Genomic DNA, 14,130 nt, shown 5'->3' on the forward strand with positions numbered 1-14,130 from the left:
GAATTGACCCTTCCAACCCTTGACCTATATCTTGTTTTTTGTCGATCTCCTAGTTGGATTTTAAAACTATGATAATAATCATTTTTATTCTTAAGTTCATTTAAATCAATCCAAGTTATCCCCCCGACCCATGATTTGCCTTGGTCGACCCTCAAATTGGGTTTTAAAACTATGATAATAATCATTTTTATCCTTACATTGAATCGGGTCAACAATCAACCCAACTCGTGACCCGATCTTTGCTTTAGATTGACCCTCGAGTCGAGTTTTAAAACTATAATAATAACCATTTTTATTTTTATGTTGATTTGAATCAACCCGGGTTGACCCTCTTACTCGTTACTTGGGGTTTGCCTCGGGTTGAATCTCGAGTCGAGATTAAAAATCATAATAATAACCATTTTTATTCGAACATTGACTTAGGTTGACCCTCCCTACCCGCAATATTGGTCTTGTCCCAAGTCGACCTCCGAGTTACGATTTAAAATTATGATAAAAAACACTTTTATCCTTATGTTGACTAAGAAAAACACAAGTAGATCTTGTCCTAGGTTGGCCCATGATATTGAATTTTAAAATTATAATTATTTTTATTTTTATTTTTATATTTACTTGGATCAACTTAAGTTTACTTTTCTAATCCATAACCCGAGCCTTGTTGTAAATTGACAATCAATTTTTTTAAAAAAATTATAATAATTATTATATTTATCTTTATTTGTCTTAATAAACACTCGAAATTAAAAGTTTTTTATGAAGATATTTTAAAAATAAAAAACAATAAACTTTAATTTCTATTACATGCGGAGAAAATAGTTTCTTTACACATATATTTTGCTTCTATTGTTAAGGGATTTAATGCTATATTTTTTGACAATAAAGATCCATAAAAACATAGGATGCACCCTTCATCTCTATCTCCTAACTTTCATATTCTCTTCCATTTATATCAGAAATAATTTTCAGTCCTTCATATTTGCCTTTATTAAAGGTCCATTTAATTTTTTCATAACCAATTTTCACCAAGTAATAAAGTACACAAGCAATGAAAAATTAAATTATTTTATATTTATAAAAAATTATACAAGATAATCCTTGGAAATATGCAACGTAAAATATTTTAGATATATTAAAAAAAATATAAATATAATAAATTCTCAATATACATAAATTTGGATATAAAAATCTATCCAATTAAATCGGGTATTTTTATTCATCTTCATGCCTGCCTGCCTCCATTAGGGCTAATGGAGAGGGAGACCTGTACAGTGGACATCACTGCTTTTCGATACTTCGCCTCATTATAATGTCAAGCCAAGCCCACGATACTCTGTTATATTTTCATGGCCTTAACGAAAACTAAAGCCCACACAGGTTTTGACACAGCCGCAAAAAACCCTAATTCTAATCACTCCTATAAAACCCTAGCCACCATCCCAAATTCCCAATTCTCATCTCTTCACCATTTCTGAAACTTTTCTCCCTCTAAAACCCTAGTTTTTTTTCTTCTTGAAATTTATATTTGCATCTTCTGAACAAGGTTTTATAAATTATATAAAAAAGAGAAAGATCGCGGTGATGACTCACGAAATTCAAGCTCAACAGACCGGAATGCAGGGTTTTTCTTTATAGAGAAAGACTTTGCGTGTCGATATTCCCGCTGAACTGAGTGATCTTTCTCTTTATGTTACTTTTTTGTTTGTCTTATTGAGATTGCAATGAGGATTTACAGCTCCCTCTTCTGATTCAAAGTTGAGGAAATTAGCTGGCAGAATCGAACCAATTTAATTTCAAGCCATCACTGAGTAATCTCTGTGTTTTTCAGTTTTCAAGTTTATTTTGCTTTTTTTTTTAAAAAAAAGAAATGGTTTTTTTTGTGTGTGGGAATTTTGGACGGTACAGTGAGGACTTACAGCTCCCTCTTCTGACCCTTTCCCTTTAATTATCTTGAGTTTCTGTTTGATTTAATTTTTATTTGGTGTGTGATTCGATGCTGTTAATGATGATTATGATGAAGCAAATAATACTATTATCCAACACTTGATCTGAGACATTTACTGTTGATTGATGTCTAAAATATCTGCTTCTGAATCTGCTAGTGATTTTTTTAATTTCTTATTTTTGTTCTTATTTTATGGTTTCTGAACTGGGTTTTGACTTTGGATTATAACCCTTGTTTGTAGCTGTAATTTAGCTGATTTGTCTGGTTAATATTGGTGATTTTCTTTGATGCCTTTCCATAGAAAGTAAAATCATTGCCTTTGTTTTGACTGAATTTGGGTCGGTTAAAATGAACTCAATCTCTCTCGCTTAGTATTTCTTCTTATTTAGGTGCCCAGTATTTGATCGAGTCTTTTTGCTGAATTCTGACTTAGCTTTGTCATGCCTATCAATGCAACATGAATTCCTGATAGAAATGCAACATATGTAAATCGTTGATGCATAGTGCTTATTTTTATGATTTTTACTGAATCATCAATTGATGAAAATTGGAAAAATCTTAGGACACCTTCCTACATAGCTTTCCTAGCTATGGATGAGAATAAAATTTCCATTCTGATGATGATTCTGGCCATCCTCTTTTAGTTACATTGTTTTGTTATTTGTGTGTTCTGTTTTTAAGAAGTCAGCGTATACTGAATGGTTCTGTTGATTTCCTTAACCCAGTATGTGCACATTTCATGGAATTCTCCTCTTGGGGGTATGCAAATCAAATGGTTTTTTTGTGATATTCCATGCTTCAGATTTATTCTTTTAAGCATTTGGAAAAAAGGTTTTGAGGATGCTATAGATTCAAGTGGTTTTGCTACTCATGTTGTGAATTGTTTTTTGTAATATAGATCGCAATGATGACATTTAAAATTCAAGCTCAACAGACCGGATCACAATCTTTCTTTCTGAAAGCTTGTATGGCGATAACCGCTGAACTGAGCGATCTTTGTTTTAAAGTATTTAGTTTAATCTTCTGTTTAAATAAACTCACAATAGACTTGCCAACAAGAGGACCTGTAAACTTGGATTGGAACGCATCTTGTCAGCGTGTTTGCATATTTCAGCCATACATATCAAGTTGAGGAAACAATTTGTCTTTATATGTTAAACGATAATTCAAGATGCTGGACAATCATCTGGGAAAGAAATTGAGTTATAAAGCAGATATGCATATTTTTCCGGTACAAGGACCTGGAAATGACAAGTTTCGGATCTTGTTTAAATTCTGTAAAATCAGAAGTCTTTTGTTTGTTGCCTGCCAGGGGGCCGCATTGTGCATCGAAACTTTGATTTGGATTACCTTGATGCCCTCAAGCTATGTATTCAGTTGTATTGTTGTATTATCAGGATAATGTTGCGAAAGAATAATAAAGTTTGAAAATCCATGAACGTATGATTTATAGCCCCGTATTTCATGGTTTCCCAGCCTTGTTTCGGTAAGTGTTTCCTTGGATTTATGGTGTCTGTAGACTGTAGGTGTTGCTGGTAGGGTCTTGGTCGAGTAGTTAGTTGTTTTAATTTCTTGGCCGGCGAGTCCTAGCCTGTTAGTGTTCAAAATGGTAGGTACATATGCCTTGAATTTGTAAGCTTTGAGTTTATACCCGGTCGAGCTTGGATGTTCCTGGTCCGTTCGGTATGATTCAGTAATTTGCCTTCAATTTGACTAGCTATGTGACCCCTTCTGCTGGTCAAATAATTAATATTTTTTAAAAGAAGTATCTAAATAAAAAGGAGAAGGTTTTATCTATTTTTTTAGTTTTTAGTTTTTTAATTCGTCACATAACTTTAAGAGAAGACAAAAAACATATTTGAAAAAAAAAATATTATTTTTGGATTTCGCCGTATCACCCGGGTTATGGGTTGATCTGAAAGGTCAACTGTCCCACCCAATGTGCTGGGTTTGACCTCCTAGCAGGACCCAAAGTGTTGGTTCTACTACTGGGCATGGCCCAAGTTGTTGGCTCTTGGTTTAAAATAGCCCAAAGATGTTGTGTCCCGGTGGAGTAGGCTCTAATTGGGTGTTGGGTCATGGTTGAGACATGGCCCAAAAATATTGGGTCCTAGTGAGGGCAGGGTCCAATTGAAATTTGGGTTATGGAGATAGCAGGGCCCAAAGCTGTTGGGTTCATGTCATAAAACTCAATGTTGTTGGGTCCTGGTATAGTGAAAAGTAAGGCCTGCTGAGAGCAAGACCCAACTATGATTGGTCCTGCAAGAGAAAGGACCCACGCTGATAGGTTTTGCTAGCAGCAGGAGCCAATACTGATAGTTCCAGCCGCAGCATTACCCAAAGATATTTTGGGTTTTTTTGGGCAGGACCCAACTCAAATGGGTTCTGCTAAGCAGGATCCAACTTAATATATTTTCCTTGGGTCTGACAGCTCAGTTAGACCCAATCTCAATATTGTTTTAAAAAAATAAAAAAAATATTAATTTGAAGTAAAGAAACAATTAAAAATTTCAAAAAAATTTCAAAACATTTTTGAAACGCAAAAATAAATATCATCAAGAAAATAAAAAAAACATTTCAAGAGGAAAAAAATTTGGAAATATCTTAAAATATTTTTTATTTGTTAAAATCTATTTTTTATATAATCACATCAAAATAATATAACAACATTTTAATATGAACTAAGGAAAAAAATAATAATTTGAAGTAAAGAAATAAATAAAAAAATTGAAATTTTTTTTCAAAACATTGTTAAAGAATAAAAAAAAAACTTTATCATCATCTAATTTTTTTAGAATATCAAAAAAGGATATTAGGTCCAGCTATCCTGGCAAACTTAGGCCAAACCGAATCCCTTTTTCTATGAATTCTATGATATAATATAAAAATATTAATTATATTAAGAAGAAGTGACGGTGGATGTATCGAATGTGCACCGAGAAGGAGCAAAGCGGTCCCAATGCCCACATATCTGCTATTAGGTTATGATAGTGAATTAGATGAATAGATTGTATCTCTTTTTTCAATCGAAATTGATAGAGCTGAATCCAATCCCCTAGCTAGGTTTGAAAGAAGAGGCTCTTTAAAAGGTAACTGCAGTTGTCAAGGGTGTAGAGAAATCCTTTCTTTTTTTTATTATACTGAGTTAAGTAATATGACAATATTAGAAATATAATTTTTCTAAATGTTTTTATTTTGGAAAAAAAAATCAAGAGGAAAATAAATAAAAATCTTAATTTGAAGTAAATGAAATTTTTATTTATTTTTAAAAGGCAAAAACAAATATGCTTTTATAAGAAAATCCAACCGAACCTCAAATGGAAAAAAATTCTCATCTATTTATTTTCTATTTATCGTATGAAAGAGAAAAAAAAATTAAAGTCTTAGGTCCTGTTGGGAGCAGGACCCAACTTTAATGGGCCCAACAGGATCCAACGTCATTGGGTCCTGATGGAATCTGGACCCAAAGATATTGAGTCCTCCTGCAGTGACTCAGCAACCCTTTTTAGTTTATAAATAGAAAAGACAATGCCCCCTCACGAGCACTACAATGTCATCCACAGTGAGGCATGACTCAACGCTATTGACATTTTTTTAAAGTGTTTTGGGTTTGGCTTGTCAACCAGACCCAACAATGTTGGGTCCGCCAACCAAAGCCAGACCAGCGGCTCTAACATCGTCTCTGCCTTTGCATTGCTCTCATCTTAATGGCAAAAGTCAAATGGGCCACGCCCCGAGCTGCAATTCTTGACTAAAAACAAAGGAAAAGAACGCCTCTCAGGGTGCTACAGTGCTGTCTACAGTTAATTGTATCTTAATCCACAGTGCATGTACAATAAAAATTCACATATATTTTAATATATAGTAAAGCAACTGTCCAAGTACACAATTAATTGTCTAAGAAAGTTCACAGTGAATTGTTCTTGATCCATTGTTCTTGATCCACGATGCATTCATATATAGTAAAAATCCCACGTGTTTTAGAGTTTTGTTAATTAATATAGTAAATAAACTATGCAAGTACATAGCGAATTGTTCTTGTTTCACAGTGTATTCATGTATAGTATAAATCCCACGTGCTTTAGAGTTATGTTAATAATTTCTTGGCTGGTTGGTCATGGCCTTTCAATGCTCGGTTCGGTATGTAGCATTTGATTTGCCTTGAATTTTGTGGATTGCTAGGTCATGGCATGGCAGGACTCGGTTTCATATGTATTTTTCTTTGATTTTTGGGGTGGCATGTCTCATCCCAGTTAGGCTTGGTTCGGTAGGTGTCGGCCCGTCAGAGACTGGTTCGATAATTGTTTTCTTCGATTTCTGTTTCGCAAGGTATTTGCTTCTCTTTTCTTTTTTATACGGCATTAGGTCCAGGGATTGGTTCTGTATGTTGCCTTGGGTTTTTAAGTTTGTTAGGTCCACCTCATCGGGGCTTGGTCCAATAGTTATCGCCTCTAATTTCCGGGCTGGTATGTCCTGGCTAGTCGGGCCTCGGTTATGTTGGTTTTTGGGCTAGTTGCTCGTGGCCCATTAGGGCTAATTGCAATACGTATTTTCCTTTTAATTTCTAGGCCGGTTGGTGGTGCCGTGGTGGCTCTTAGAAGTCAGTTCAGTTGGGGTGGCAAGTCTCGACCCTTAATGGCTCAGTTTAGTAGGTATTTGCCTTGAATTTCAGCGGGCCCGGTGCTCCTAGCCTGTCGAGGCTCGGTTCGTAGGTATTTTCCTTTGATTTATGGGTTAATTATTCCTAGCTCTTTTAAGGCTCAGCTCGTAGGTATTTTCCTTTAATTTTTGGGGTGGTAGCACTATGAGGCAGCTTTGTGTTTTCTCTATTCAATTTCCTTTGCAGAATCTAATGGAACGTGATGATGTCAAGTCGGGATTTTCCTTTAATTATTCATGCCGTGGAATATTTGTTACTTTTATGAAATCATCATATATATATATATATATATATATATATATATATATAATAAACCCCAAACAAGCACTACAGATCACTATCCAATATAAATAAAGATTAAATAAATAACTCAAATAAAATTATAAAAATATAATGAAATAAGTATGGATGAGCTCAGTCAAGTCGGGCTATTCTCTGTTGTCTCCATCCATAAACTCATTTAATCTGCTGTATACTTCTGGTGTCTCTATCATAAGATACATACATGTATTTTGAGCACTAAGGAGATATAATGATTTTGAAAGGTTCACTGGGCATGCCTAAACCTTTGACTCTGAACTAGCCGAAATCTACTCTGTAGTGATAATTTAGTGGGTCACTACTTCCAGGTTATTTTTTGTCACCATTTCAGGAGATTTTTTCGATGATGCTTAGCCGTTAAAAAGGTTCAATGTATGGTAATTTAACTCAAAGGAAAAACGTAAACAAACATGCTAAAATATCTGATAAGGAGTGGACTCCATCCACCAGTTAATTTTCATATCAGATCTTGCTGCTACTACAATCCTGTCTGCCACTTTGTCCAAGACAAGCTTAATTATGATGCTCAACGGATAATACTTGATCCTCCTATGGATTTATATGATCAGTAGCCTATAATCCCATTTGTAGGTACATCAAAATGGTGGACTTTCCTTAATAAAAGAAAGAAAGGAAGATGGACCATGCCGTCTGCTGGGCAAAAAAGTGTTAACAGGAGTGCAATAAGAAAGACAGTGACCGATGGCAACTCCCACTATGTATCGAGAACGTTCATAGATGCACTTTGCAAATGTCTTTCAAGTTCCCTTTGATGCATGGTATGCTGTTAGTCTCAAATGGCAGCTCCTTCTGTCGACCGATGGCAACTCCCACTATGTATGGAGAACGTTCATATATAGATGCACTTTGCAAATGTCTTTCAAGTTCCCTTTGATGCATGGTATGTTGTTAGTCTCAAATGGCAGCTCCTTCTGTCGACCGATGGCAACTCCCACTATGTATGGAGAACGTTCATATATAGATGCACTTTGCAAATGTCTTTCAAGTTCCCTTTGATGCATGGTATATGTAAATGGCAGCTCCTTCTTTCCTAACCTGTGATTTTCTTGTAACATGATCATTCATGAGTATTCGATCTCCCATGAAACACTCGAACGAAAGAGATGAATAAGCCCTTATAATTAAATGCCATTGCATGCTAAAGATTGATCATACGAAGACAGTAATATAAATATTTTGCTCTCCACATTTTGTAATTCGCTCCCATGGAGAAAACGAAGATGAGATCAGGGTTTTGGATCTTAGCAAGTTACGAAAGTAGAAAATTGATTTAGACAACATGATGGCTTTTAAGCAAAATCTATATATCGAGTTTTTGTTCCTTCCCCCATTGATTAAGCAAATATAATGCATTTACACAGCATGTCGGTAAGGCAAGGGGTCAAATTCTGCATGATGAGAGATGAACACTGAAAGAAAAAGAATTACTGACAAATTATTGCACATGAATTGGACTAACATACGTACTCAAGTGACCAGTTGAAGTTGCGAGATCTGGTCCACACTGAGAGGTGATCAACTTCAATCTCCTACACGAGCTTAGGCAAATTGGCCTGCAGAATGTATGCATATGAAACTCAGAAAATGACCCCACACGGTTTGGCTGATTAAAATATCAAGGCAATATTTGCTGTTCATCTAGTGGGTAGGGTCTAGTTTTCAGACAATCTGTGCATGTCGAGCATGGAAGTCGTAGCTAGGTAACTTTTAAGTGTGTCCTAGACTACAGACAGGTCCAAAGCTGGGCCTGTTTATCGACTTGCCTCTACTCCACTTCAAGTAGAAACCATTCATCGTAGATAAGAGGCTAAGCCAATGACTAGATATCAACTTCGTTTTGTTTTATTTATTGGTTTTATTTTTATGTTGGACCAGGATACCGACATAGTCTTTATGCACTTTCTGCCTATCTCTTTATTTTAAGATTCAATGTGTTCTCAAATTAACTTCTTTTTTTTTTAACAGAAATTAAGTTTTCTTTTCTATTATGAGGCATATAGAAAATAACACAATAAGATAGCAAACAAAAGAAAAATATATAAAACTGTTGTGGAAATAATTATCACCACAAGAGTTCTAATTAGTACTTTACTTTTCAGTATTTTTCTCCAATATACTGTCTTTTTAAAACATTTAAAACTCATTAAATATGTAAGAAGTCGAACTTCTTCTAAGCCTAATTTAAAAGTACTCTTTAAGACCTCACTGGTTATAACAGTGGACCCTTTATAGAATTAGACTTGTTGAATAATTTATTAAAATTTGAGACCGATCTCACGATTTGATAATAAATTATAGACTTTTCTTCTGAGGTTGTCGCCATCTAAGCATGAACAAGCCTTTTCTTTTCATCTTAACTATGTTTTATAAATCTGTTAAGCTATTTACATGCATGATCCAGTTAATTATAGTAGATCTACAATTAAACTGCCTACATATATCGTGTTAAATCTTAGTTTATAAATTAATTATTCATATTTAGATTGATATACCGATGCAGAATAATTTTTATACAGTCTCTTCGCATCATCAAGATGAATTCTTTGGTATTTTCAAAATTACATGTCCCGGAACATATAGAGAGGAGGGGAAAAACAAAGTTTAAAATGAAACATTTTGTGTGGTTCTGCAAGGATAACATGTCAGATAGCTAAGATATTTCTCATTTCTCAATATTCTGTGCATTGAAAAATCTGTTGGATGGGTAAAACAGCGACATGGCCACAAACTCAACTAAAAAGAAAAGATCATGCGAAGGATGTACACGTTTCAAGATCAGGTCATCTTCATGAAAAGAGATTCGATCAAATCCTATACATGAACGTGCAAATCAAAGTTATTATTTGGCCACTAGAGAGCACAAAGCTAGCAAAATGACTTTTTATGCAACTGCCCAACTATAAGCCATTATCATGGGGCAGGCAGGAAAAGAGAGAGCTAGCTCAGGGATTGCTACTTGGGGTGTGCATACCTTCCATTGCCAAGTGTACCAGGTGGTATGGCCAGTTAAAGCTACAAACTACTAAATTAAAGTTCATGGAGCGCAGCTTGCCACTTCAATAAATGTTTGCTTCCTCAAATTAATTTACATGCATGGCTTCTTGATTATCCCATACGACAATCAAGCTTTAACGGGGAATTGAAGAACATAATGATTAAATCTCTCCCATTTCACCATGCATCTAGCAAAAAAAGAAAAAGAAAATGATTTCATTTATTCTAATTAGCACAACAGGTCGCATGATTCACATCTATGTCTCCCATTTCACCATCTATGTCTATGTCTATGTCTATGTCTATATATTTTAATTAGTTGGAAGAGTTAAGGATAAGAACACGTTATAGTCTCAAGAAGGTGAAATATTTTAGTTGGAAGGCGGTGGTGCAATATCGTGAAGTAGTGCTTAATCGTGAGTGAAATTCTCTCACATAATGACATGTGCACCATTTTCAAAAGGTAAAAACGTTCACGGGTGACCCCTTGTCAGCATCAATACCCACTATAAATACCACTATAATATCCTTACTATACCTAAGTCACAACCCTACTTTGATCATTAATTTCACATTGCCTCATCATACATACCTTGAAGCATAGCCACAAAGCCATAAGAAAAATAATGCAGCCCAATTTATCTCGTTTCACTCTGTTTCTTCTTTTCTTGATCGCCGGAGGCTCTTTTGCCCGTAATATTGGTGGTACGTCCAACAGGGTGGTTGTAGGGGACATGAAATTTGCCTCTCCTGAGATGTCTACAGTGCCTGTTGGACAGACTGGTCCCCCTTCAGGAGCTAGTGGTTCGGGCCATGGGCCTAACTGGGATTATAATTGGGGATGGGGTTCGACTCCAAATGGCGGATGGGGTTATGGGTCTGGTTCAGGTCGGTCCCCGACTGGGTTCGGTAAGGGTTTTGGGTATGGGTCAGGCTCTGGAAGCGGGTCAGGCTCAGGATATGGTTACGGGACTGGGAGTGGTGGTGCTCAAGGTGGTGGATATGGTGCTGGAAGTGGGTCTGGTAATTCTGCTGGTGGTGGCAGCGGGGAAGGAAGTGGTGGACCGAGTAACTATGGAACACAATCACCATCTGACCCTCGACAGAGAACCAACCATGGGTGAGGGAGTTGGCTTGGAGTCCATGTGTGCAAATGTTGTCTTAGACGACAAAGTGTCATGTTTCACTCTACTTAGATATAGTGTTTGCATGGTGTGGGAGCTATATATATTGATATAGTATGTAGTTTGAGTGACTCTGCAACTTATTTTTATCATTAGTGGCTTATATATATATATATATATATATATATATATGCTATAGCTAAGTTTACCCTTACAAATATATATATATTTATATATGAAAAACCAGTTGAGTGAGCTCTTGTGGTTATTTTATATTCTCTCATCCTCCATTTTTTCCTTCAATTTGGCCTCCAATTAAGAACAGGAAGTAATATATATCAATGATAATATATAGTTTATGGACTCTCTTTTTTATTTTATTATTCTTCACAAGAACCTGCATGCCCTTAATTCGACCAAAATATTTTTAAGCCTAGCTAATTGAGATGATTTTCATGAAAAGAATATTCAGTTTCAAAATTCAAGAAATAAGCTATTATTTTCTTAAGCAACAAATATGGTTTTGGACTCGTTCTTGAGCTCACAACCTGGATTCTTAAGCTCGCCATATGGATTTGTTCTTGAGCTTGCAATCCGGGTTTTGAAACATTAGCTAGGTAGAAATATATAGTGGGAGTGAGAATTATTTTGAATATTTAACTAATTTATTTGTTTTTTTTTTACAATTAATAGTATATGATTTCTTCTGTTTTTTTTTTCTCTTCTGATTTTGTTATCTTTTCATTTTCTTTTTTAGAATTGAGAAAAAGAATACTATATCCCAAGCTTAACATCATGAGAGAAGGAATTGGATACAAGTACCACATTAAAAAGAACTATATGATGAGGGACCATATTACCAGAAATTGAAAAGATCAAGGACCACCAAGCTCATTACACCCATCTTTGCATGAGAAAAGATCATAGTTGCTTTATCACCCTTCAATTTTCCAAGCAGGAGATGGGCTCATTCAGATTTCTTTTTTGCTCATCCCCTTCTCTACCTCAGCTGCACCGGCTAACATGTGCAGTGTTGGATGAATTGTTTTTTAAAATGTTTTTTATTTAAAAATATATTAAAATATTTTTTTTTAATTTTTTTTTAATATTACACATTAAAACTATTTAAAAATATAAAAGCCGGTGGGATTCACTGTGATTTGATGACTTTCTACCTGCTCCCACATGTGAACCCAATCATACCCCTTCCCACCTGTTTCCAGCCAAGATCATATCGACCTCTCTTGTTTTTTCCAACTTCTCTCTTCATGTACCCTTTTCCTCTTGATTTCAAGCACCGAACTTGCATTACATGACATATTATGATATCATATCGAGAAAACTCTCGAACTACACTCTAAGATTTTTAGTATTAGCATATTAAAATTGTTAAAAAATACCAATTTCATATTTTTTAAAGTAAAATACACCCTCAAAACGTATAAAAAAACAAAAATTACAGTGATTCTAAATACTCAACTAATTAGCAATCAATAACTAATTTATTTAATTTAATTTAGACAAGAAGTGATGGGGCCAGCTAACAGCTCATAAAAAATTAGAAATTCAAAGAAGAAGAGAAGACACCACAAGTCAAATGTTCTTGACCATTTGTGCTAACCTTTAAGATTTCGAAATTAGTTACCACCGAGAGAAAAAGATTTCAGATAGAATGCCAACAATTTATTACAAGGACAGACATATCTTTGTTTCTTGCAACAATTTATTAGATTTGTCAGCATCTAACCTGTCCCAATAATCAAAGTCGTCCAAATAAATGAGTACAGGTGTAGCTTAATATTTTTTATTCGATGAATCTAACCTCACATGCTTCAACCTAGTTATTCAGAGCATGTTTATTTTTATATTTTAAAAATATTTTTTTAAAAAATTAATAATAACATGAGCCCATCGGTAATCTAAGTTTAAAATTAGCTTCCATTAACCATCTAAGTGGTGATTTAATGATAAGAACTTGGAATCAATAGGTTTACTTCCTTTATGGTTTCAGGTTCGAGTCTTGTGGTTGCTCATATGATGGCCACTAGAGGCTTACATGGTCGTTAACTTCAGGGCCCGTGGGATCAGTCGAGGTGCACGCAAGCTGGCCCGGACACCCACATTAAACTAAAAAAAAAAAAGAGCTTCCACTGCACTGCAGATAGAAAGAAGTTGTAGATAGTAATTCGAGGGGTATAATTTAATTGTTCAGGTTCTGAATTTGTTTTTTAAAGATTATTAGTTCGAGAATCACAAACTTTAAATTTATTAGAGATTTACATCATCGTTAACTTTAAAACTTTAAAGAATTAATCAAGTATGTGAAAGTTAGTCCGGATACAAAAGAAGATGTAGATCGTTCCAGCTTGATATTGGTCCATCCCACTTCATTTCCATTGCCTGCAATTCACATTTACTAAACTTTCAATCCAATCAGCAACAATCATACGTTGTGCCTGAAAGAAAGAGCAACACCTCCAATGTTTCAGAGCAATAACTCCAATCAAGAGACGTCTTTATGTTTTCTCGACCGGCATGTGGTTTCAGCCATTTCTCACACCCACAAACACAGTCTCTAAATGGCTCCATGCCTTTCATTCCATTCACTTGTGCAATTTCTTGATTCGAGTGAAAAAATGCACAGCGAGATGGAAGGAAGGAACAGAAGAAACATCAAACAGTAAAAAGTCTCTCCATTGATTCTTCAATGTTCTTAGAGAGTTAAAGAGTAATGCAGTCTCTCAGCAGTATTCATTTTCTGACACCAAAAACGTATGTATTATACTCTTGAAATATACAAGGGAGCTATCCAGCCCTGGATTACGCTGGATTACGGTAAATAGACAGAAGACTCGTAACCAGACGTCAACTATTTACTGCTCTCAAACTGGAAAATTCTTAATGGTCTATGGAGTTACTGCTACCCCATGCTTTAGAGAGCTGAATCATCTCATTTGATCTTAACAAACATTCACCCAATTTTACGAGTCCTGCGAAGAACTCCTTACCCTATCAAACTTTAAATAGAAAATAAGAAGATTTTTTTTTATAATTATCCCTTATAATAA

At 35.1% G+C, this 14,130-nt stretch overlaps 1 protein-coding gene, 2 long non-coding RNA genes and 5 other non-coding genes across 8 annotated transcripts; 7 read left to right on the top strand and 1 right to left on the bottom strand.

Moving 5' to 3' along the window:
• The first annotated feature begins 1,343 nt into the window (after positions 1 to 1,343).
• LOC127904131 (uncharacterized) lies at positions 1,344 to 3,385 on the top strand. The gene is made up of 2 exons (XR_008057019.1): positions 1,344 to 2,701; positions 2,841 to 3,385. It is a non-coding gene; the product is annotated as an uncharacterized LOC127904131 (long non-coding RNA).
• On the top strand, positions 1,569 to 1,675 carry LOC112323693 (small nucleolar RNA Z107/R87). Its single transcript, XR_002977184.1, has one exon. It is a non-coding gene; the product is annotated as a small nucleolar RNA Z107/R87 (small nucleolar RNA).
• LOC112323683 (small nucleolar RNA R30/Z108) lies at positions 1,709 to 1,809 on the top strand. Its single transcript, XR_002977178.1, has one exon. It is a non-coding gene; the product is annotated as a small nucleolar RNA R30/Z108 (small nucleolar RNA).
• On the top strand, positions 2,003 to 2,096 carry LOC112323698 (small nucleolar RNA snoR31). The gene has a single exon (XR_002977189.1). It is a non-coding gene; the product is annotated as a small nucleolar RNA snoR31 (small nucleolar RNA).
• On the top strand, positions 2,472 to 2,567 carry LOC112323690 (small nucleolar RNA snoR31/Z110/Z27). Its single transcript, XR_002977181.1, has one exon. It is a non-coding gene; the product is annotated as a small nucleolar RNA snoR31/Z110/Z27 (small nucleolar RNA).
• LOC112323694 (small nucleolar RNA Z107/R87) lies at positions 2,840 to 2,937 on the top strand. The gene has a single exon (XR_002977185.1). It is a non-coding gene; the product is annotated as a small nucleolar RNA Z107/R87 (small nucleolar RNA).
• Positions 3,386 to 7,440: 4,055 nt separating the features above from the next.
• On the bottom strand, positions 7,441 to 9,113 carry LOC127904116 (uncharacterized). The gene is made up of 2 exons (XR_008056998.1): positions 8,412 to 9,113; positions 7,441 to 7,979 (listed from the first exon to the last, which is right to left on the bottom strand). It is a non-coding gene; the product is annotated as an uncharacterized LOC127904116 (long non-coding RNA).
• Positions 9,114 to 10,297: 1,184 nt separating this feature from the next.
• LOC18103856 (uncharacterized) lies at positions 10,298 to 11,345 on the top strand. Its single transcript, XM_006376899.3, has one exon. The coding sequence runs from the start codon at positions 10,565 to 10,567 to the stop codon at positions 11,060 to 11,062; it is 498 nt and encodes a 165-aa protein (XP_006376961.1). The 5' UTR covers positions 10,298 to 10,564; the 3' UTR covers positions 11,063 to 11,345.
• The last annotated feature ends 2,785 nt before the right edge of the window (positions 11,346 to 14,130 follow it).

The sequence above is a fragment of the Populus trichocarpa genome, chromosome 12 (genome assembly GCF_000002775.5).
Source record: "Populus trichocarpa isolate Nisqually-1 chromosome 12, P.trichocarpa_v4.1, whole genome shotgun sequence".
In the NCBI taxonomy this organism is placed as follows: domain Eukaryota; kingdom Viridiplantae; phylum Streptophyta; class Magnoliopsida; order Malpighiales; family Salicaceae; genus Populus; species Populus trichocarpa.

Excerpts from the sequence above, each read along its gene's own strand:
- LOC18103856 (XM_006376899.3), top strand. The coding sequence starts at position 10,565 with ATGCAGCCCAATTTATCTCGTTTCACTCTGTTTCTTCTTTTCTTGATC.